At 46.9% G+C, this 24,510-nt stretch overlaps 1 protein-coding gene across 1 annotated transcript in view; it reads left to right on the forward strand.

The window, feature by feature from the left end:
• Window positions 1-2,192: 2,192 nt before the first annotated feature.
• Window positions 2,193-24,510, forward strand: part of Xxylt1 (xyloside xylosyltransferase 1) — a 160,218-nt gene continuing 137,900 nt past the window's right edge. The window contains exon 1 of the mRNA XM_026380126.2: window positions 2,193-2,711. Within this exon, the coding sequence (XP_026235911.1) occupies window positions 2,202-2,711 (510 nt within the window). The 5' untranslated portion in view covers window positions 2,193-2,201. The remainder of the gene's footprint in view (window positions 2,712-24,510) is intronic.

Here is a 24,510-nt window from a genome sequence, read left to right on the forward strand (position 1 = left end):
CCTATTTTCTCTAAAAGATATGCTGTAAAAGGGCAGAGATTTTTGTCTTTTCAATGCTGTATCCTCACGTGCTACTATGATTGGTAAGGTAGCAGGTATATGAATCTTTTGAATACCCTACCCAGTAAGCTACCTTGAACCTGTTGTTGTGGTTTCCAGTTAGCAATATAGGAAGGCACAATTTAGGAAGTCACAACATTGATTTTTCTTTATGGGCAAAGAACTGAAAGGGAAAGAAGCTTTCATGAGCTACACCATGGAAAATAAAAATAGGCTCTTTTGAGTATTCTCTTGACTTCCCAGGTAAAATTTAAGTGGTCTTGTTATTTATTTTGTATAAATTCCAGGATTGGTGATGTTATAAATATCTGAAAAATAAAGCTTGTTGTATAAATTCTAGCATAAGTGATAGATAAAATTATGGAATTGTGCCTTTGGTTCCCTACCTATACCCAAAACTTATTGATAGTGTAGGTGGTGGACTAAAAGGCACAATTCCAGAATAAGTTCTTCCATAATTTAGAGACTCAATTATTAAGAGATTTGGGGGTTAGTATTTATAAATATCCCAGAAAAGCTATTGTAGCCAAGCTATTGTAGATGATGGATAGAGACTTCTTAAAAAATGAGTTTTATGTCTCTAGTATGATTTATTCTATACTAAGTGTTGGGGACTGTTCTGCTTTTTCTTTGTCTTTCATAACTCTATAAGGTGTAGATATTAGCCCCACTGTATATTTGGGTTTAAATGTGGTTCAGAGTGACTCACTAACTTACCGAAAGTCTGACAGCTTGGTGTAGTGGAGTTCCAGACTGCATTGTCCACTCCAGAGCTTGTTCTCTTCACTGCTGGTAAAATATACACACCCCAGAGCTTGAATTACTGTTTTTCAAGGAAATTGGCTTAAGTTAAGCTTGGGCTTTGGAAACAGCAGGACTTGTGATGAGATCTTGCCTGCATTACTTTTCAACTAGATTGGGTACTTCTCTAAATCTCAGTTTCCTTGCTAGTAAATCCCTCTATCTCAGGGAGTTGGGAGGATCAAATGACTACTTAGCTGTGGTAATTCTGCTGTGTATTATGTATTGAATTTGTTGCCAGACCTGTTTCAGAGGTCTGATGTTTTCCAGAAGTCTTGCACCAATTGGAAAGGACAAGAGTTAAAACTGTAGTTTTGAGAAAGGTGGATTCCACTCACACTTGCAGAAGTAATGGCACGTGGTAATGAAGTGGCAGAGATCAATTTATGTATGCATCTGCCCATGCACTTTGTCTTCACCTCTTCCAAATACCTGTACGTGTTTACTTCAGAACTCTTGGTATTTCATCATTTCTTAGAATATTAAAGTAATGAGTTTCTATCTGGTTGGCAGTGTCCAACTGTGTGCCTTGAGCAGTTTCATTAGTATGCCTCAGTTAAGAATTTGCAAAGCTGCCTGGGACATATTAGGCTCTTTATAAAGTGTAAAAGTCTATTTAATAATACAAAGCGAGTTGATACCACAATCTCAGGGTCTCTGAACGACCACAATGTGTTAGGCAGCAAGGTCCCCCTGCTGGCCACTCACGTAGATGACCTCTGGTGTGTCCCAGAGATGCCAAGTGGGGTGAGATTTCCACCTCGGGTGTCTTTACTCCTTCGGTATGAAAGTGAAAGGAGCTTTTAAAATTTCCTAGTCACAGCTAGTATCCAAGATGTGAAGGGATGTGGGAGTGGATATAAAACCTCCAAAATATTAGGGGGAAAATGTGTAGAGAGAAAATATTTCCCTCTTCTTGCGTCCAGTGTATCTTTATCAAACCGATGGTCTTGTGTTGGGCGCAATACCCTCAAGGCTCACCTTCGCTATCTAGCGAAGCACAATGCCGCTCTTCGGGACAAGGCCCGTGTCGCGCTGCACTCGCTGCTGTCTTGCCAAGTCACCAGTTCGAGGAGCTGGTTCTCACAGACTGTGCAGCTAGCCGGCCTCCTCCACGCCTGGGTCCTCAGTCCACTCCTCCCACTTCGCGTGGTGGACCTAGTCAGTCCTCGCGCTTTGATCCCTCGGAACCTAGGACCCGGCGGCGGTTGGGCACGCCCTGACCCCGCCTCCCGCGCTTCAACGCCCGTCACTGGCTCTGGGTAGCGCGGCCCCGCCCCCGCCATGGCCGCCTCCTGACGCCGGGGTTAGGAGGCTGTAGAATCCCTGGCTCTAGGCTCATGGGCCTCCTCCGAGGCTGGCCCCCGTGCGCTCGGGCCATGGCGCGCCTGGGCGCTGTCCGGTCTCACTACTGCGCGTTGCTGCTGGCTGCCGCGCTTGCGGTCTTTGCTTTCTATTACCTAGGCTCGGGCCGCGAGACCTTCTCCAGCGCCACCAAGAGGCTGAAGGAGTCCCGCGCTGGTGTCCCCTCCGCGCCCTCGTCGCCCGCGCCGGAGGTGGCGCGGGGCTCCGTGGCGCCGGGCCCGGGCCCGGGCCCAAAGGCCAAGAGCCTGGAGGGCGGCGGGGTCGGGCCGGTGGACTACCACCTGCTGATGATGTTCACCAAGGCGGAGCACAATGCCGCGCTTCAGGCCAAGGCCCGCGTGGCGCTGCGCTCGCTGCTGCGTCTTGCCAAGTTCGAGGCGCACGAAGTGCTTAACCTGCACTTCGTGAGCGAGGAGGCCAGCCGCGAGGTGGCCAAAGCCCTGCTGCGGGAGCTGCTGCCACCCGCCGCCGGCTTCAAATGCAAGGTAAGTGGGGTTCCTGGTGGGTAGCCCACGCCCATTTGCGGTTAGTGAGCACTCCAGGTGGCTCTCCAGGGCACCGGGCGGAGCTGGGGGCTTCCTGGCACTGCCCACTTGCGACGCCCATACTCTAACTTTCTCTGTCACATCCTGCTGGAGGGCTTGTCTGGGGGTGTGTCCTAGAGCCCAATGAGTTCAACTGGTGCAGAGTGGAGCGGCAGTTTTAACTGATGGTCTGGCTTCCCTCTCCCTGCTTTCATTGCTATCCCCTGGAGAACCAGCAAACCCCGATTTGCACGCATTGCCAGTTCAACAGTGCTTTCAGAGCCTGCACCTCTTTTATATGTTCCATCTGAGGGTGGAACTGGTCTTTTGAAGGCAGCAGTAGTCATCTGAGCAGTCGACTCAACAGGTTCTTGGTGAGGCCTCTGGAAGCGTCCCAATTTGAACTGGCGCTTCTCTGTAGTGCTTAAGGTATTTCAGTCATATCCAGTGAAAGCCAGTGTGAATCTTCTCTTGTCCTCCCTGTGCCCCTTTCTTCTCTGCTCCCAAGGGTCATGAACCCATTTAGAGAAATTGTGGGTTCCTCTTTTTGAGGAAGAGAAAGCTCCAAGAGGTACGGATATGATCTGGGGAGCACATCTGGTACGGATATGCCCCAGGCTGAGCCAACCTGCTCTGTGGCAGCTCCCACCTCTTCATCCACTTACTTCACCACCTGGGTCTGCCCTTCTGGGATTGTTGTTGCCTTTAGTCTCTGTTGCCTTCATCAACTTGTTTGTCTTATTTTGACCCAATAGTTGTACAGAGGGGCTCCAAAGTCTGATATTTGGATAGAAGTAGGTGATCTTAGAGTGGAGACTGATGTTGGTGGGGGAAGGGGAATGAGGCAAGAGTAGTGTCCCACTACTTTTCCTGTCCAGCTTGGTGACTAAAGGGGGAGCTGCTACCAGGTTCCTGTAGGATTCAGGGGTGTGCAGTGGCTTTTTGTTGCCTAAAGTTTCAAGTTCCAGCTGTCTTTGAACTTGACCAGCCTCTCTGGCTTTCCTTCTACATGCACTTTATATCTTAACAGTATTGAATGTGCCTTTACACAAGCTGGGTCCTTTGCTCAGAATATCCCTTCTTTCTTGGGCTCTTGGCCACTCTTTACTCAGCCTTCACTTTCCCTAGGAATGTCTATGGACCCTATGGACATGCCAAGCCCAAATCTCCATATCTCTTCATTTCTGCATTGAGGTTCTGTTTCCTGCACAGGACAAATTAGCCCATCAGGATACTCACCATGGCCAGGGGAGGGCACCTGGGCTAGGATTTCATGCTGGAGAAGGTCAAGAACCCAGGTCCTGGAGCTTGTGACTGGAGGTATCTTTGGTTCTTACTGTCTAATGCGGGGTTTTGGCTTGGAGCCTATCCCAAATTACCTAATTGTATTCTTGTGGTAGGTCAACCTGTCCCATGATGATTCTTAGGACACTAACATTTGAGAAGCCTTGTACTAGAGCAGAGGAAAATTCTGTACTAGGGCCAGAATGGGCAGATCTGGGATCTGACCAAGTCTATAAACACCACCCTGAAGGCCATCATTGTCATTTCCACCTGCTGAGTCAGTTCTTTACCTACCTCATTCCAAGTTCAGCCATGGCTCTTGTTGCACGCACAGCACTTTTTAGCCCTTGTACCTCTGCATGTGTCTTCCCATTTTTGGGGTGCTTTCTCCATTCCAAATCTTTTTTTTTTTAGTTGTCGATGGATCTTTATTTTACTTATTTGTATGTGGTGCTGAGACTCAAACTCAGTGCTTCACACATGCTAGGCAAGCGCTCTACCACTGAGTCACAACCCCAGCCCCTCCAATCCAAATCTTGACCATCTTCAGATACACACCCTTCTTGGAGTTATCCAAGGTACCTCAGCTGAATTGTGTGTCTTCTTCTTTTCCTCTAATCATCTGTCTCTGTGTATGATGTCTGGCAGAAATATTGGGACTAGAAATAACTTTGGAATGCTTCTTTCTACCTCATGAATCACTCACTCCACATATGCCTTTCATTTTGCCTGGAATATTCCCCTCCCCATCATTCACTGGTATTGGGCTCTCAGATCACAACTCTAGTGTTCTTTCCTTGGTAAACATTTCCCGAGCCCCCATTACACACTCTTATAGTTCTAACACTTTTCTTTGGTATCAGGGGTCGACTGCCAGCATCTGATTGTGGGGTTCTTCTTTCTGCCCAGGAGAATCCAAGCACTCTAAAACTTAAAAGTCTCAAATTAGTGAATCACAAAACACAAATACTCAGAAATATATTTACAAAAGGCAAAGCCCCTGATAGATCTAATCTATATGGGTTCTGGAACTAGACAAAGAAAATATGGCTCCCGTGGTTTATTTAAGAGGATACATCAAAGTCAGGGATAAGGTTTCAAGGGCGGGGTCTTGCTTCTTGATGTCTTGCAGTCAGCAGGTTGATTGACATCTTGGCAGGTCAGATCTATCTCAGGGATCTTTGACAGAACTTCTGGGAAACTTCACCTGCATTAGATGATCAATCTCTGTGGGGGTGCCACGGGAGGTTCCCAATGCCAGACCTATCCCCTCATTAGGCTACTATGCAGTGACCCACATACAACCCATGGACGGCTCCTGACACTTTGCTAATGTTTATTGCAGTGATATTTGTATAATTATTAAATTAATTATCTGTGTACCTTGCTAGACTATATACCTCTTTATGGATATTGACTTTGACGTCTCTTAAATGCTATGTTCCCCAGCACTTAACACTATGTTTCACATATATAAGTGACTTTTATATGAAGAGAATTATTTTTTTCAGTATTGATTAGGAAGAAGGAAAGTATAAATCCTTACCAAGCTGTGTCAGAGCTGGACGGGATCTTTAAGAGCATCTAGCACAAAAGGTGAAGAAACTTGCCAAGGCCACCTGGTAAGTTACTGACGCAGATGAGGCTGGACCAGTGGCCTAGGCCAATGTTTTTCTCTTTGTGCCATACTTTAGAAGCACTTTAACACTTGTGTTTTGTAAAATGAGGTCCAGAGAGCAATTTACTCTGAGAGAGAATTGACTTAAAGTGTGCTGGAATACCTTGGGAAGAGGAAGGTAGCTCCTTGGCCACCCAATCATGTGGAGACACCTGGGGGTCTCCTTCTCCCTGAGGGTAGTCTCAGGGTCTCTACCATGTCTGCAAGATGCAGAGAAGGGCTGTGGTGAGCTGGCATAAGATTTGTACCTATACCCAGAGGTCTCTTCTCAGGCCATTTTCAAATGACACAAAAACATTTTTAGCTGATATAGTTGCAGAGATAGATCAGAAAACATTATTAATGACATTATTATTAATTACATTCTGGTTAATTAAATATTAGCTAAAAATCATTCACATACCCCCCAAAACTTGTTTTGACTGTTATTGAAAGCGTTTTAAAAATCTGTTTGTTATCCTTATAACAGGTTAGAAGTATTTGTTAGCAAACACCTGAACCTGCTATGTTCCAGGCACCAGAAAAGGATCTGCTTTACCCTATAGTCCATTTTTAATTGTATCAGAATCACATGGAGGCACCTATTAAAAGTAGAGACCTGGGCCCTGCCTTAGCCTGAAAGTCAGAATTTTCTGGTGGGATCTGAGAATCTCTGTTTGGATGGAGCTGTGCAGGCTGGCATGGGAATGCGTGGTATCTCCTGTTGACCCTTCAGAGCTGGCTCAGGCCTCTGACCTCTGCAGCCAGGCCAGGGGAGCACAGATCCTGGCATATAGCAAGCATTCCATACCATTGGACTGTCTGTTTTCTTTTATCCAGGCTTTTTTGGGGAGGGCTGTTACTTCACCTTGCTAAGATACTACTTTTATCCTGGCTCCCTTCCACTCGGATCATTCCAGCATCCTAGAACTCATCCAGCCTTTCATCCCTGGCCTGTAGGAAAGTCTGTCCCTGCTTTTGGAGTTTTGCTCACTCTGCTTCTGAGCCATCTGCTGTCTCACGCTGTCAAGTGGAATCTCACATGGTAGAGCCTTAGATCAAGACTTATTCCTTCATGAATGTTCCTTTTCTTAGGTTTGACAGCATACCATGAAAACCCCACATAACGCTGGCTTACACTAGCATAAGATTATTCCTATTTGAGCTTATTTCTCATCTAACAAAGTCTAGTGGGAGGCATACCTGACTGGCACAGGGGCTCATTCTAGCTCACTTTTCATCATCTCTAGGGAGTATCCCTTGTCTTTTTGATCCAAGATGTCTACCAGAGCTCTAGCCATTACATCTGTTGCTGTAAAAATTTAATCCAGTTTGCTCAGTACTGCTGTGGCTTTGGTTTTGGGTCCAGTCTTATGACATTGTGCTACTCTGCTGACTTGGAGAATAATCACAGTGAGCAGGCCTCCCGTCTGCCAGGACCCTATGGTCATCTCATCCCTCTTCCCCAATGTGGCCAATCCCTTTTAGGGGCCCTGTGAGGCCCACCCAGCCATTGTTGATACCCTCCCGGGAGTATGGCAGTATTTATCTTTATGGGTAATTCTCCTGCACTGTCACTGATCTGATTTATCCTCTCAGATGTTGACTGTTCATCTTCTGAACCCCTTTTCTAAGGCAGTTCTCATGCCAGCCTCCATCTTTGCCATCACCCTGCGCATGTCTTTTGTAGCCATCATTCTTCTGTTCATTCATTCAGCAGGTGTCATTGAGTGCCTACCCTGTGCCAGGCACTCTGCTGGGTACCTATGAACAGCAGGAGCAGAACAATCCCTGCTCTTATGAAGCTTATGTTCGTGGGTCCTGGGAGGGGGGTGTGGGTGATGGAGTCAAGTGGTGGTAAGTTCCATGGGATAAGGGATAGGGAGTGTGTGGGTGTTAAAGGTGGGGAGTTGTTCAGGGAAGGCCCACTGACCAGGTGACATGCCAGCAGGGCCTAAAGGAAGGAAGGCGGAAGCTATGCGGGAGGGGGGATTTCTTCAGAGAACTGCAAGGTAGAGGCCTCAGGTGGGAGTGGTCTCCACATGTTTGAGTACTCCACATGTCCTGTGTACTTCTGTCCAGCCTCCTCCCTACTGGAATATACACTCCATGAAGGCAGAGAACTTCCCAACGTTCTTTATCTACCAGGTTTTAGGAAACCCATAAATGCCATCTCTATTTCTGAGTTGAAAGTGACAGACACAGTGAGCAAGCAGCCCCTAACCTGGAACCAAGAAACAAACAGACTTCTGGAGGGGCAGGTAGCTGTGGACAGCCACCAGCCTCACTGAAGGGACAGGTAGGAGAAGAAGAGAGTTAGGGCCCGGGGCAGAAATGCCACCCAAACTCACCCATAAAATGAGCTTCTCCTGTTGCCTTAAGGAGTAGTCTGGGTATGGTGGGGAGTGGGGTGTAGGTGGGTGCAGGAGGCCAGGGTGTTGGTCTGGTAGGGCCCTCTCCTAGTGGAAGTCTGAAACAATGGAAACAGAGGTGCTGTCTCTCTCCCTAGCACCATTATGATCTCCACTTGGTTCTGGGTACCTTTTGGCTCCCAATAAGTATTGGTAGTGGACTAACTGATGGCCGTGTGGATGAAACCCAAGACATCCTGAAAGGGTTCTCAATGGTCTGCTCTTCTGTCAGAGTTCACCCTTTGTCAGGTCCTGAAACTGGGCAGCACATGTTTGAGGACAAATTAGGAGAAGACAGCTGAGCTTTCCTCACTTACAAGTGTTTGCTGGATTCCAGGAGGAGGTACTTAGGAGTCACTGAGAGTGACCAGAAAAATGTTAGAGCTCTGTTGTGAGGCACCCCAGGTCTTTTGTTGCAAGAGCAAAACTTGGGTTGGGGGTACAGCTCTGTGGCAGAGCATTTACCTACCATGGGAGGGTCTGGGGCTCCATCCCAACACCGTAAAACAAACCAACCTGTGAATGGCTTGAAAAAGCTCCTAGCTGGGGCTTGAGAAAAGCCCCAAAGTGAGGATCCCCAGTGCTGGCTATGTTGCTGAGGGAGCTGATGACAGGCAGGTGATACTGGGACTGGTGCTGATGACCCAGTAGCAGGTGTCTTACATCTTTGTGTGAAACCTTTCGCTATGTTATGACATTCTGGGAAAGAGGTGATCTTAGAAATGTGTTCTGAAGTAAGAGGCTCTTTGAGGCGATGCTGGCATTTTATGCCATTTAGAGAACAGCGCGAGTTTCACCAAGTACATTTATTAGGGATACTCTTTTAAATTTTAATATACTCATGAAAGCAACTGGAGTAGTTTGTATGCCAAGGTACATTTCTCTTGAGAGATTTTATAATCATAGGTCTGTAGGGAATAACTATAATACATTAACTATATATTATTGTATTAAATGCAATAAACTCTAGGTATTTCCACAAGTGTATTGAAATAATAAGGCATATCTCACGACATAGACCAGGGATGTCACAGATGAAATGATACAGGGGTGGTTTGTAAATTCTGCTGGACATTTTTTTTTTTAAGTTGTCAGTGGACTTTATTTTATTTATTTTTAAGTTGTCAGTGGTGCTGAAAGTCAAACCCAGTGCCTTACACATGCCAGGCAAATGCTCTACCACTGAGCTACAAACCCAGCCCAATTCTGCTGGACTTTAATGCACTGATAGAAATGTTCTCACTTTGAGCATCAGCAGTTCATCAGGACTTCCTGGCTGCTCTCTGTTCCCCCAGGCCATTTTTAAAGAGATAATTTCTTTTTTTGTAAGTAAAGATTGAGATGAAATTCACATACCCCAAATTTTTCCCTTTGAAGTATACGGTTAAGTGGTTTTCAGTATACTCACAAGGTTATAGAGCCATGATCACTCATTCCAGAACATTTCATCATCTCACAGACAAACTGTTCATTAGCAGTCACTTCCCATCCTCCTGCTCCTAGTCTCCAGAAGTCATTAATCTGCTTTGTGTCTATAAATTCATTTAATCTGAATATTTGTTATAAATGGACTCATTCAATATGAAGCCTTTTATGTCTGGCGTCCTTCATAATGTTTTTAAAGTCCACATTGTAGCATGCCATTTCTTCATTCCTTTTAATAATTGGGTAGTGTGGATATACCACATTGTCCATTCTTGAGCTGATGGAATTTTGTGTTGTTCTCACTTGTAGACTATTATGAATAGTGCTGCTGTGAACACTTTTTGGTAAGTTTTTGAGTGGACATATGTTTTCAGATATCTTGGGTATGACCTCAGAATAGAATGGCTGGGTTGTATGTTAACTTTTTAACCTTTAATAATTGCTGAACTTTTCCAAAGTACCTGCACTAGTTAACGGTCCCACCAGCAGTGTAAAAGTATTCCAATTTCTCCACACCTTCAGCAGTACTGGTTACTATCTTTTTGATTACAGCCATTCTAGTGGATGTGAAGAAGTATTTTACTTTGGGTTTGATTTGCCTTTCCTTAATGACTAATAATGAGATGATTACATGTTGATAAATACATTTGGATTAATGTATTTGGTATTTTTCATATATACTTAACCAAAATGTGTTTTATAAGAAAAAATACTTTCCTTGCCTACCTGAAAGACTTTTTATAATATCTCTGATATTGTACATACTCTCAAGAACACTGTTTGGAAAGATGCACAGAGTAATTTGATGCTCCAAATCAATGAGAGGGTACTGCTAATATGAAGACTAGAAGAATAACAACATTTGTTCAGCACTTTGGAGTTGGTGAAAGTGCTTTCACCTACACCTCTGGAGCCCCTTCACTGTGACTGGTGATGGAGGGGTGAAAGACCTAGGCTGAGAGGTCTAGACTTCCTGAGCTCAGACTAGGAGGAGCCAGCAGCTCCACACAGGGACTGTGGGTGTGGGTGCTGGCGGTAACCCACCTCGCAATCTGTGTCATCCCGCTACTAAACCACCCCAGGTAAGAGCATCCCTCTGCACAAAAACTGCGCTGTACTGGGAGCCCTCTTACCCGCTCGAGGGGTGCAGACCCCGTGTGGGAGCAGGAAAGGAACTCCTAAGCTCCGGGCGCAGCGTCAGGCGCTAAGCTGAAAGCCTGGGCCAGAGAGGGGCAGTGACTTACTCAGTGCCTCATAGCTGGGGTTGGAACCAGTTTGGGCCCTTCCCTCCTCTGTTTTGAGTGTTACCAGCAGTCTGGGGTCCCTTCTGGAAGGTTGGGTCCAGAGTCTGCCGCTTCTCTTCCCCTGGCCCAAGCAGGTCTCCCTTGCTCCTCTGGATCAGATTCACAGGGGGAGGGGAGGCCCCGCCTGACCGGGAGGCGGAATCCTCCCTGGGGCTAGCTTTCTAGCTGTCCTGTGCTGGAGGGCCCTGGAGCTGGGAGGACCGGGATGGCTACAATCAGTACCTGGCCTCCAGGCCTAGAGGAGGTAGGTAGCTCAAGCTAGGCTTGTCCTCCTTGGGGCCCCGGGCAGCGGTAGGGCCGGCGGCGGCCGCTGGAGGGCGCCGTGGCACCGCGTTGGCGCGCTGGGATCCCCGGGCCTGCGAGGTTGTGTTGCCTCTGCCTCCGCCTCCGCCTCCGCGGTTGCCTCTGCCTAGGCTACAGAGGAGCGCGTCTGTTTTGTCCTGAGTCTGTGCCTCTTGGCTTTAGAGAGGAGGACTAGAGAGAGGGAGTCATTGTGGGGACAGTGGGAGGTCTTTTCTTTCCTATGCCATTATAAACCTGCTTTGATGAGGCCCTTAGAAAAAGGTGGCTGAACAAGCAGCTGGGGTGATTGGATCTGGCCTCACCGGCAGAGGTTGGAGTGGACAGGCGGCCACCTTGCCTTTTATGGTTCCCTTCTTGGGACCGCCCGGAGCTGTCCACGTAGCCTCACAGCTCTTTTGGGGGCCCATCATACCTTCTGACTCCGGTGTAGGAAATGCTCCTGTTAGCGCCGCCTGAAGGTGGAGTGGCCTGTGGACCCTGACACCAGTGGGGAGTTGGGTCCAGAGTCTTCAAGAGGCAGGGTGGCACGGTTTGCCTGGTTTCCCTTCAGCTCTGGCAGGTCTGATGGCTTGATAGCTGGAGCTGTGGGTTCCTAGCTGTCATTGGGTTCAGAGTCCCACCTCACTGACTGATCTCCAGTATCCCAGTGCAGGTCTCTTTCTGGCAGAGGGAGGCCCCTGCCCTGGGAGCTTACCTGCTTGAGGGGCCCAGACCCAGGCTTCCTGCTCCTGCCCTCTGGAAGGATTCCCTGCCCTTTCTCATACCTTTCCTGTCCAGGGCTTTTGCCTTTGTTCCCCTGACCACTTCCCCTGGCCTGTGTGTTGTAGAGGATCTGTCCAGAGGACCAGTGGCAGTATCACCTTCCACCCCTCTCCCTGAGCCCACAGGGGCCTTAACCTAGAGGCTCTGACCCCAAGAAACAGCTCTGTACCTGTTTTGAGCAACTAATTCAGACCTTGCCAACTGGCAGATGCCTGCTGTTAACTTAATGTGTTCTAAATTAAAGCCTTTGTTTTATTTATTTGGGGTGATTACTGTTAAGCAGCCCTGTTAAAGCAATTAAAGCAATCCTCTGCTGTTGGGTTGAAGTGTCCCAGAGTCTGGCCTCTGTCCTCCTGCTGACCTCAAGGCCAGGCCCCAGGTTGGGACAACAGGTGTGCTCTCTCCCCTCCTTTCCTCCCCAGTCCTGTATCTGGGGGCAGAGACACTGCTCCTTACATTTGCTCACTGCCCTTTCTGACTCTGGCAAAGTCCGTCCTTGGTTGGCAAGGGAAATGTCTAGAGTCTGGGTTCAAATCCAGCCTGAGACATTTGGAAACATTGTGGAGCTGGATGTAGGCCCTCTGAGCCTTCATCCTATCACTTGACCTTACAAGGTGGCTGTGAGATAAAGATGTGTTGGCACAGGGCCTGGCACTTGGCAGGCAGCTGGTAAGTGGTACCTGCTACTAGCAGACTCTAGTAGGTGTGCTGGGAGCAGGGAACCTTTTCTCAGCATTTTAGAAGGCACACACTTGTTAATTCAATTGGAGGGCAATGCAGCTTGCAAAACAGCCTTCAGCCCAGATTTATTTCAGGGGGGCCTCATATTTTTTGAGTCCTCTGCAGTTCCCCAAACTACAGTTCTTTCCTCAGACCCTCCCCTGCCTTTAACAACACGTGGTTGCGTCTTCCAGGCACTAACACTGCCTTAGTTGACTTTCAGTTTCATCCATGCCTTCTCTTTCCTGCTGGAATGAAGAGCCCCTGACAAGCACCACTCCTCCACTCAGCGCAGTGCTTGCCTGGCTCACCATCGGCTGTTCAGAGCAGTGCAAGTTTCTTGCCAGGATGGTGAAACTGGAGTCTGTGCTTGTAGTCTTTTGTAGGCAACGTGGAAGGTCTTTGAGTGTGTGTGGGGTGGGGTGGAGTTTTCTTTGTGAATGTTTTTTAATTTCTAGGGGGTTCCAATTCAAACTTGTTTATTGTGACGTTTGATGTTTTGTTTATCTCTCTTGATAGTTTTTGATTGGTTTTCTTGGTCTGATTGCACCCGAATGGCTCAAATCTTTTTTGGGCATTAGTCAAGGGTAAACTACAAATGATTCGAAAGGCCAGTCCACTGGGGAGACCTCCACTCTCCACATAGACCACATATCCCAGAGCTTGTTCATGGCCCTGGCTCTTGCCTTATCCCCCTGAACAGGGTGTCAGGCCTCATATTCTGTGGCTCTTACCTCATGGATGTGATGAAGTGGCCCTGCTCTTGTTAGATCATTGTGGCATTCTGGGATATGAGCTCTATGAGACCTGCCCACATGGTCAGGCTCCTTGGTTCTGGTCAGGTGGGATTCTGGAGGAGTTTCGATGGCTCTGGTAGGTAGACAGGTGGATTGGTTAGGGTTTGAGAAAACCCGTACAGGCTCAGGCACAGGCTTTTGAGGGCCCGCCCACCTGTGGTCTGGAGGGCAGGAAGACACAGGGCAGAGAGTTCCAGGGGTTCCTGAGGCTTTGAGTATGCATTTCTGTGGTAGATAGATAGAGCAGGGACAGCCAGGCTGAGGGATTGTACTACTCTCTGGATTGGCAGAATCATAAGGCAGGAGAACTCCAGAGCAGGGACTGCCTGCCTTTCCATCTTGGGAGTGCCTGGCTCTCCTGGGGCTCCACAACTAGAGTTGCAGTGTGCCTCTTACCACTTCATACATGTGGGACTGTGCCCAGGTGCCTCCTCCCCCAGAACATGCATCCTCCTTCCTTTCTTTAACTCTTTCACTCCTCAAGAGGAAGCTCTGTGTGTCTTCTGTGTGTGGGATCCAGCTCTGACCCCCTCACCCTGGTGACCCTTTGCCTCTGACTCCCACTCTGCTGATACTGGTTCCTCTGCAGGTGGCTGCAGGCCCGAGGCAGTGTCCTGAGTCACTCTGTGTTTCTGGTGGGTAGTGCTGGACAGGACCTTGTGTGGCACAAGACTCAGCACAAGCTTTTTGGGCCAGAGGAGATAGATGCCAGGCAAGTGGGCAGTGAGGTGTAAATGCAAGTATGTGCCGTGTCCTGTAGCCACAGGAAATACGAGGTGGGGCTGCTTGGGAGACCCCATTGGTGCTCCTCACATATTCTGTGAGAAGATTCTCAGACTTTTAGGATTTAGAGCCCTTGGCCATACAGAAGGGCCCCATGATTGTGTAGAAAGCTCCTTTGTACCTCTTGACAAGAGTTCTCTGAGAATGTGTTCAGCCTGAGACCAGCCAGGAAGATTCTGGGGTTTTGGAGACTTCTTTCAGAACCATTCCCTTTGCTTAGCTTGAAGAAACACCGATGCTGCTGATGCTGGCCTGGGAGAGATGGGAGGGGTCCCGCTATCTCTCCCACCTTAGACAGCTTGGGAGGTTACCTGATCTGCCCAGAGTCTTCAGCTGGTAAGCAGTGTCTTAATGAGCTTTTCTGCCCCTTCCCCTGGCATACACTTTCAGTTAAATATGTGGGCAGAGCCTGCCTAGGGATTGGTGATCCTGAGTTCTAGGTCTTTCTCCTGTCCTGGTTTCCATGGATAAGGACTTCTAGTGTCTCTGAACCTCAGTTTCTCATCTGTAAGATTATGTATTCGTCAAGCTGTCTGTTACTGTAATAAATACTTGAGATAATCATAAAGTGAAAAGGTTTATTTTGGCTCATCATTTGAGAATCCCAGTCCATGATCAGGTGTGCCCATTGTGTTTGGGCCTTTGGTGGGGGTGTTCAGATGGTAATGGTGGAGCAAACTATTTACTTTATGACTGGGAATAGAAAGAGGGAGAGGAAGGGGCTGGAGTCTCAGTGTTCTCTTCAAGGGCACAATGCCTGTGACCTGAAGACCTCTTAAAGATTCTACTTTCTCCCTATCGTGGACTGGTGACCAAGCCTTTACCACATAGACGTTTGGGGGATACTTATTGAAACAGTAGCAGGTGGGGAGGGACATTTCAGCTCTGAGTCGTACCTGGAGCTTTCTTACTGGTGTGTGTAAAGTGGGTATTAGGAAGCTGCAAAGCACCTGTTCTTCCAGACTTTGTCTTAACAGGAGGTAAGGGATGAGGACCTTGGAGCCATTTTCACCTCTTTTGGGGATAGTCCCTGGGATGGCCCTGACCACGTCCTCCTGGCTGGTATCTCCAGTGAGATACTGTTTAATTTCTTGGCCTCTTCTGGAAGCCAAGGCAATCTTCAGTCCTGAGGAGGATGAGGGATGAGGAGCATAGACTCTCCCAAGCTCTCTCAGCTCTTTGTCATCTTTGTCAATGATAGCAGCAGTTGACACCATTGGCTCCTGAGTGGCAGGCACCCTGCTAGATCCTACTTTAGTCCTCTTGTTTAGTCCTCAGAGCAATCTTCCTGGGAGGAGGAAGTATTCTCCCCTGGGAAGAGGTTGCACAGGTGAGGCTCCTGGGCCAGAGCAGGCAAAGTGGCTTGCTCAGAGCTATACAACTGCAAGTGGCCAGGTGGAGGTTGAAACCCAGCCCTCTGACTCTTGAGCACAGTGTCTTAATGCTTGTAATGCCTGCTTATTTTGGTGACTTGTTCTTGTCCCTCTGCAACAGGGAATGCTGTGTGAGAGCTGGAGTGCCTTTATGCTTGCTGGGGCCTTGCACATGTGTCCATGTCCCCTTGTCAGCTGGTCGAGGGCCTCCAAGTGGATTGTGAAGAGCAGGGGTATCCCAGAGCCTGCATGGGACACTCTTCTGGTTCCCCCTCTGGGTTCTGCACTGTGGAGTCAGCTGGGAGCCTCTCTTTGGTACGTGTTGGAGGACTGTGATATTTGAACCCCATCCACCTCATTTGGCAGCAGGTCACAGGAGGTCACAGTTGGAAGAAGTCCAGTCCCTTTATGTTACCCTGGGGAAGTTGGAGCCCAAATAGGTCCAACAACTTGCACAGGGCTACAGCCAGACCTGGGGTTCTAGGGTTCCTGTGCCTCACTGTCTTCCTGCCTACTGTCCCTTTTGTTTACTTCTGGGGCTAGTTCTGGGTAGTGCTTGTCTCTGTTACTCGTACTCTGTTTTTGTTCCTAGCCAGATGCTTATTTTGGATCCCATCCACCTTGGTGCCCTGCAGTTACCTGTGTTTTGTATACACGAATGGCTATGATTTATGCCCCCTGAGTGGTGGTTCCAGAATGAAACTGAAGGGCCACCTGAGATGCAGGCCCAGAGCCATTCTGAATGGCTCCCCTGTCCCTTGCTTTGCCCTTCCCTGCCCACTCTGAGCTTGATGCCTGTCTCCTGGTCCTAGGCTTCTCTTGGAACTGACCTTGTGTGGCAGGGAGCTGTGGCAGGGAGCTGTGTGCTGTAGGAAATACTTTGCTGCCTCCTGCTTGGTCCTGTACTCTGCAATGCCAGTCCTGCTGTGTCTGTTGCAAGGATTTCTGGGCCCATTATATAAGCTGGTCTAGAAGACACATGGTAGGTGTTCTAGATGCCTTCTTTTCTGCTGGTTTATTGTCCAGCTCAAAAATCCCACTTGGAGATTTTTTTGTCTTCTCTGAAGGCCTGCTGTTTTTCTGATGCTGCTGTTTCTTTTTGTTTGTCTACTGTGTTGGTGAATTTGCCAGACTGGGAGCCTTAGAGGTAGAAATCAAGTCTGATTTTTTTCTGCCTCCTCATGTGGCCTCATGACAGAGTGGTGTGTATTTCTTGAATGAGTCTACAGTTGGGCCTGGTTCAAGGTCTGGCTGTTCTTCATTCCACTGCAAGGCACTGGTTGGTTATTTACCTTCTTTGAATTACTTCCTTGCCTATACAAGGGACAGAGTAATATCACCTACCTCAAAATATTGATGCAATGACAAAAGCAAATGAGTGTGTTTAAAGAACCTGTATGTAAAGGACCCCTAAACTTGGCTGGGTCCTGTGGCCATGCCTGTCCCTGGCACACTGTCACATGGTCCTGTTCCATGGGTCACCACCTGTTATCCTGCGTTGGCTTGGATCCTGGGGCAGATGCCCATGCCTGAACCTGGGCTGTGTGAGCTCAGGCTCATCTTTATTTGCACAGAAATCCCCCAGTCCACATCCTTTGCTGTGTTCTATGTTGTATAACAGTGAGATGATGCCTGAGCCCAGGGGCAACTGAGTAAGCATCATACCCTGTAGCTCCAGGTATCTCAGTAGGAGTGGAAGAAGCTCACAGTTCTGGGGAATGGCTCCTGAGAAGATGGTACTTGAGAAATACCTTAGTGAGAAGTGGGCCTATGAGGCTGGGAAGTGAGATGTTTGTTATCTTGGCAGATGGCTTCCTGTTATAAGTGAGCTTCACGTGTTCAGTGCGGACTGGGGCTCTAGTCCTAGGTCCTGGGTATGGCCAGTCACTGCTGACATCTGCATTGTGACTAGAGTCCTGGGTCCCTGACCAGGACAGGGGTGGGTGTGTGGATGTCTTGCTGTTCAAATGGGCTTGTGCAAAGCGGGTCATGGTATAGGCCTACTCAGCCAGGAGGGAGCTAATAGACAGAGTGTATGAAAGACATGCTGTCCAGCCTCAGAGGCACCCACCACCATGTAGAATGCTTTGGATGGTGCTTCCTGGTGTGAAGTTCCTCTTTGGCTTCCCTGGGATGTATCTGAATACTTTGTTTCCATTTGTTAAGTCTGAAGACTCAACCTGGCCAGGGCTTCCTGTCCTCAGTGAAAAGTGAGCTGTCAAATGGTGAGTTCAGCTGGGTGAGTCTTTGCAGAGCCAGGAGCTTCTGTGTATGGGTTTGTAATGTCTGCAGGCTCTGGCCCCTGCCCACCTCTCTGCCTTCCTCTCCTGGTTGCCCACCTCTCTGCCTTCCTCTCCTGGTTGCTATTGCTCCAGCCACACTAGCCTTCTCTACAGCCAGGCGTGGTGCTACCTCACAGCCTTTGCTGTGACATCAGGTAGTTCGGCTTTGTTTCCTTCTCTGTTTTTTTTTTTTTTTTAAAGATAATATTTATTTATTTATTTTTAATTATTTATTCTAATTTGTCATACATAATGACAGAATGCAATTCATTTCATATTACGTATATAGAGCACAATTTCTCAAGTCACTATACACAAAATATTTTCACACCATTTGTGTCTTCATACATGTACTTAGGGTCTAACTCATTGAGTTAGACTCAATGATGTCTAACTCATTCCACCATCATTCCTACCCCCTTGCCCCCTCCCTTTCCCTCCCTCCCCTTTGCCCTATCTAAAGTTCCTCCATTCCTCCCATGCTCTCCCCGATCATGGCCATTATGAGTCAGCATCCTCTTATCAAAGAAAACATTCCGCCTTTGGGTTTTTGGGATTGGCTTGCTTCACTTAGCATTATATTCTCCAACTTCATCCATTTACCTGCAAATGCCATGGTTTTATTCTCTTATATTGCTGAGTAATGTTCCATTGTGTATATATAACAAAGTTTCCCTATCCATTCATCTACTGAAGGGCATCTGGGTTGGTTCCACAATTTAGCTGTTGTAAATTGTGCTGCTGTAAACATTGATATGTCTGTGTCCCTGTAATATGCTGTTTTTAAGTCCTTTGGGTATAAACTGAGGAGAGGGATAGCTGGGTCAAATGGTGGTTCCATTCCAAGTTTTCCAAGGAATCTCCAAACTGTTTTCCAGATTGGCTGCACCAGTTGCAGTCCCACCAGCAATGTATGAGTGTGCCTTTTCCCCCAGATCCTCACCAACATTTATTGTTGTTTGAATTCTTGATAACTGCCATTCTGACTAGAGTGAGATGAAATCTTAGAGTAGTTTTGATTTGCACTTCTCTAATTGCTAGAGATGTTGACCATTTTTTCATATGTTTGTTGATTGATTGTATATCCTCTTCTGAGAAGTGTCTATTCAGTTCCTTGGCCCATTTGTTGAGGGTTATTGTTTTTTTGGTGTTAAGGTTTTTGAGTACTTTATGTGTCCTAGAGATTAGTGCTCTATCTAATGTGTTTGTGGTAAAGATTTGCTCCCATTCTGTAGGTTCTCTCTTCACCTCACTGATTATTTCTTTTGCTGAAAAGATGGGTTTTAGTTTGAAGCCATCCCATTTATTGATTCTTGGTTTTAATACTTGCACTATTAAGAAAGTTGTGCTATTAAGGAGTTGTATTAAGAAAGTTGAGGCCTAATTCGACATAATGGAGATTTGGGCCTACTTTTTCTTCCATTAGGCGCAAGATCTCTGGTTTAATTCCTAAGTCCTTGATCCACTTTGAATTGAGTTTTGTGCATGGTGAGAGATAGAGGTTTAATTTCATTTTGTTACATGTGAATTTCCAGTTTTCCCAGAACCATTTGTTGAAGAGGCTATCTTTTCTCCATTGTACGTTTCTGGTGCCTTTGTCTAATATAAGATAATTGTAGTTATGTGGGTTAGACTCTGTGTCCTCTATTCTGTACCATTGTTCTACCAGTATATTTTGGTGCCAATACCATGCTGTTTTTGTTACTATTGCTCTGTGGTATGGTTTAGTCTAAAGTCTGGCATAGTAATGCTACCAGCTTCAATCTTGTTGCTAAGGATTGCTTTGGCTATTCTGGGTCTCTTATTTTTCCTTCTCTGTTTTTGAGACTCAGCCAGTGGTGTTTGCTCTGACCAGAAGCATGAGTGACTGAAGTTATTTATTCACTTGGAGAGTGGCAAACTTTTTTAGAGCAAATGCAAAGTAAAATGTTTTGTTTTTAAGGCAGAAGCTTTATCTTAAGTAGCTGGCTCTGGGAAATAAAATGTCACCTTGCTGTTTGACCTGTTGTTTTCTGAAACTGTTGGCTTCTGAGCCCTCTTCTGTGACATGTGTACATCTGGACTTAATTTGTGGGACTCTCGAGAGGATTTGTTGTAGCTTGAGAATAGGCATCTCACTGGCCCATGATAGTGCTCAGTTTAGAGACACAGCCTGGGCCTGCAGAGGGGAGAGGGTTGTGAGAATCTAGAGAAGATGCTTAGGGAAGTGGGCATGAGGGGACCTCTGGAGAGCTTTCTTGACTTACTTCTGCAAAGGGTCTGACACTAAGTCATGTTCTCACAAACCATCTTCATTTCCCCTGTGGCCCCCTCCTGTCTCTTGTAGGCCTGATCTTGGCATGGCAGGGGAATTCTGTCCACTGTCCACATGTGGTGGTGTAGGGCATAACTTCTTCATATTGCTATCTTGTCTTTTGTTTATTTATTTAGATCTTTTTCTTTTTTTGTTATTGGGGATTGAACTCAGGGGTACTCTAGCACTGAGTTACATCCCCAGCCCTTTTAATGCTTTATTTTGAGACAGGATCTCATGAAGTTGCTAGACGGGCCTCAAACTTGGTGCCCTGCTACCTCAGCCTCTGGAGTTGTTGGGATCATAGGCCAGTCTTATGCTTATTGTTCATGTGACCATAGCCTCAGTTGTTGTCATATTTCTTTTATAAGCTGTTCTGTGAGTCTCTGATTATTTTGTACTACAGATAATGCCACAGATGATATCTTTGTGTGTATAACTTTCTTTTTTTTGAATTATTCTTGGGATCCCTTCCTTGATTTTTCTCAAGGAATGCTTCATAACCCTGTATGATCCTAAACCCACAAGTTAGAACCTGTGAGAATCAGGACCTGGCAGGGTGCTTAATGTTCACTCCCTCAGGTTATCATTACGGAGTTTTTCTAGCCAACTTAAATCGTATGATCCTACTTTCCCTCCTCTTATGTAGTATTTTATTTTTTTTTATGAATTAAAATTTTACATTATAAAACAAATCAAAGCAGAAAATTTCACAAAAATTGTAAGACGTCGCTGTTGCTCTTATATAGGTTAAAGAAGTGCTACCATCTTGCTGTTTTTTTGTTTCAGGTTCTTTTTTTAAAGAAGTACATGTTGTTGGGAGTGTTAATTGGACGGACAGGGAAACCTCACGGAGAAGGTGCTTTGAGCACATTGGGCAAGAAGATGGCAGGAAGCTAGGTACGGGGTGCAGGTGGGGAGGGCCTGGGGAGTACATCGGGCAGGGAGCGCAGATGGCAGGCTTCTGGTGTTGGCTGAGTGAAAGTTGCAGGATCACTCTGGCCCTGTATGGAGTACAGCATTGAGGAAGTCATTGTCCTGGCTGAACTCCTGGCCTGGGGAGGGAGGTGGAAGCTTGTGGAGGTGGTGAACGGCACAGGGATTCTGGATCTGTCCAGGAAAAGGCTTACAATTAGGTTGGGGGAATGATGAGTTTGTCTACACTGGAGTTTAATGTTAAAGGCAGCGAGAGAGATTTACCTCTTTGGAGGGAGCTTGCAGTACCATGCTCAGTGATAGCCCCACCCATGGTGAGGAAGTAAGAGAGGCCTATTCTCCCACCAGACACCTGTGTGCTCTGACATCATCAAGGCCTAGCGCTCAGTCTGGGTCTCAGCCACCTACCTAGTTACCTTGGACAAGTGACTTCACCTCTTCAGCCCTGGCTGCCTCCTTCATGAAGGACACAGTTGTTAGAATCAGATGAGCTCATGTTTGTCTTCCTTGCTGCCTGACATATATTTTGTTTCATTTCCTTATGGTCCCATGAAGAGCAGGTGCCAGTGTGTTGTGTGCCCATCTCATGCTGTGTGCCTGTTGTCTGCCAGAGCTGAGCCTGTCCTGGAGTAGCTTAGAGAAGTAGCGTGTCCTGGGCACACCCTGGCAGGTGTGACCTCTTGGGTTTAGAGGAGGGGGTTTAGTGGGGGACTTTAGAGTCAGCTGGCTCAGGACTGACATCAGTCGTCGAGACCTAGGAAACATGGGGAAGAAGGGGACTCAGTCACTGGAACCTCCTGGCTGCTAGTACTGTGCTCGACATTTTAAACACATCGTCTTGTCCACAGAAGGAAGTGCTGGACACAAGCAGCGACTCCAAAGTCAGGTCATTTAAGTGTTTCCTTCGTGGTTTTTGCCAATATCCTAGAACTGCCTACAGTATTATTATGTATTTAATATATATTTTGACTTACTTTTTTCTCCTTGGTCTCTTCTTAGGCAATATCTGTGAAATCAAAGTACTAAAATGTTTTTGTTTTGCTTATTTTTCTAGTATTTTACATATTTATCAAAATAAATTTGTGAGTATTAACAGGTTGGCCCGTGTGCCTCTTAGGTTTCCCATTGTGCTCCCTCTACAGGTAGGTTTTTGTCTTGGGGAGCACTGGACAGGGACATTATGATCCTAGGAGAGCAGGTAGCATCTGCCCTAGGTCTGAGGCCTGAGCTTAGCAGAGTGAGCTCAGGGATTCCTTATGGGGATCCCCATCCCTGAGAGCCAGGAGAACAGTGAGGGGGCCAGTCAGGACTGAGACTCTGCACAGGGATGGCATATGGGAGGGTGGGCAGGACCCCCACCAAGGCCACCTGCCTGCCTGTCTGAAGCAGGAATTGCTCAGGTGCTTCCTTTTGAGTGTCACTTGTAAAACTGCAGTGTTCTTTGGAGGTCATAGGTCATGCATTGAATGATTCTCACACAAAGAAGAACAAATCAAGGAGACTGATGAGGAAGATCCTACAGCTGGACAATCTGGTAACAGATCCTACAGCTGGACAATCTGGTAACAGCTGTGTTAGTTAACTTTTTGTTGCTGGAACAAAATGCCTGAGAAAAACAACTTAAAGGAAGAAAGGTTTATTTTGGCTCAGTTTCAAAGGTTTTGGTCCTTGGTCATTGGCTTCATTGCTTTGGGCCTGAGGTGAGGCAGAATATTATGGCTGAAAGGCACAGTAAAAGGAAAGATGCTAAGCAGACCTCAGGCTTTCCTGGGAACCTGGTGTCTTTCTGTGCTCAGTGCCAACTCCTGCCATCTGCCTTCTTGGCTCTGAGAGCCAAGACCTGGCTCCCAGTGGGGCTCACCAGGTGATAAACGAACCTTCCTCACTGTGAACTAAGGGCTTGGCATTGCCTTAGATGCCCAGTGAATGTTTTGAGGAGCTGTGGCCTTGCTCCTCAGAGCTCTCTGTGCCCGTGAGCACTGGGCCAGGCTGGCTGAGGTGCCCACTTCTGGCTCTGCTGTGGCTGATCACTTGGGCTTCCTGTGTTGGATTTGTCTAGAGTGTGCTGTACATGGTGGGATATGAGGCAGTCTCTTTTTTCCCCTCCTCCCTCTTGAAAACTGCCTTTCCAGAATTCTTTCTAAAGTTACACAGCTTTCTCATTATATACTTTAATTTGAACAACAAAGTACAGTTTGAGGATACTTCAGCCTGAGTGGGGGAAAAAACTGTAGTCTAATTACTGAATCTGGATAGTTCTAGGAGTCCCTTGACAGTATGAAAAAGAAAAGAGGCAGAGAAGTTTAACATGAATTGAGTTAATTATTTCTGGTGGGAGGCAGACCTCATAATTATAAGTGTGAAGTATTGTTATAAACAAACATTTCAAAGATCACTAATAAAAGGGGGATTACTAAGTGGCTACAAATATATGATTATAGGCTGATGGAAAAGCCAGCTGCCTTGCTGCTGTGAACGTGGCAGTGTGGTGGGTTGGGGTAGCACTTCCAGTACCAACATCCTACAGGGTTCACTGGGGGCCTCGTCCCATCCTCTGGACACCTAGTGAGGGTGACATGCCCCGGGGGGTCAGCCTCACTCAGGTGGATAAGTGTGCTTTTGTTGATGCAAGTGAAGGATTTCAGAAAGAAATTATTTCATAGGCTGGGTGGGAAACTAATGTTTTTAAATAGGATTTTAAATTTTAAGTATGTGTCTATAAATAAATTAATAAAGGTTATGAATGATTATTTGACTACGTCCCTAAAAATTATAAATTTCATCTGGCATACGCCATTGCTGTGCATTGTCTCATTGGCTGATTGCCTTTAGTCCGAGAGCCACTTTTTATTCCTGATTTCCTGGGTTGTATGGTAATTCTTTCTATAGCTCCTTAGGGGACTTGAAAGAAGAAGAAGGGAGGGCTAGGATGTGGCTCAAGTGGTAGCGCGCTCGCCTGGTATGCATGCGGCCCGGGGTTCAATCCTCAGCACCACATACCAACAAAGATGTTGTGTCCGCTGAAAACTAAAAATAAATATTAAAAATTCTCTCTCTCTCTCACTCTCTAAAAAAAAAAAAAAAGAGAGAGAGAGAGAGAAGAGGAAGGGAGAGGGGTGAGGAGTGGGCTCCGGGCTCCCTTGCTTTCTTTTCCTCTCTTTACTTGTTGCTGTCCCTGGTGAGGCGCCAGGCCCTGGTCTGGGGGCTCCAGAGTATGCCAGATCCCGATGCCATCCTCAGGCAGGTCACAGTTGGAGACCTGTTTGTCTTGGGGAGGACTGGGCATTTTGATTCACACTTGCAGTGTCTGTGATTTGCTTCTTGCTGCATAAGTATATTCCCTGGAACATATTAATTTATCTTTAAGTAGATTTATTACATGAAATATTCATTGGAGTAGGCTTCACAGTACAGCTCTTAGAACAAATGT

Source organism: Urocitellus parryii, chromosome 2 (genome assembly GCF_045843805.1).
Source record: "Urocitellus parryii isolate mUroPar1 chromosome 2, mUroPar1.hap1, whole genome shotgun sequence".
Taxonomy (NCBI): Eukaryota; Metazoa; Chordata; class Mammalia; order Rodentia; family Sciuridae; genus Urocitellus; species Urocitellus parryii.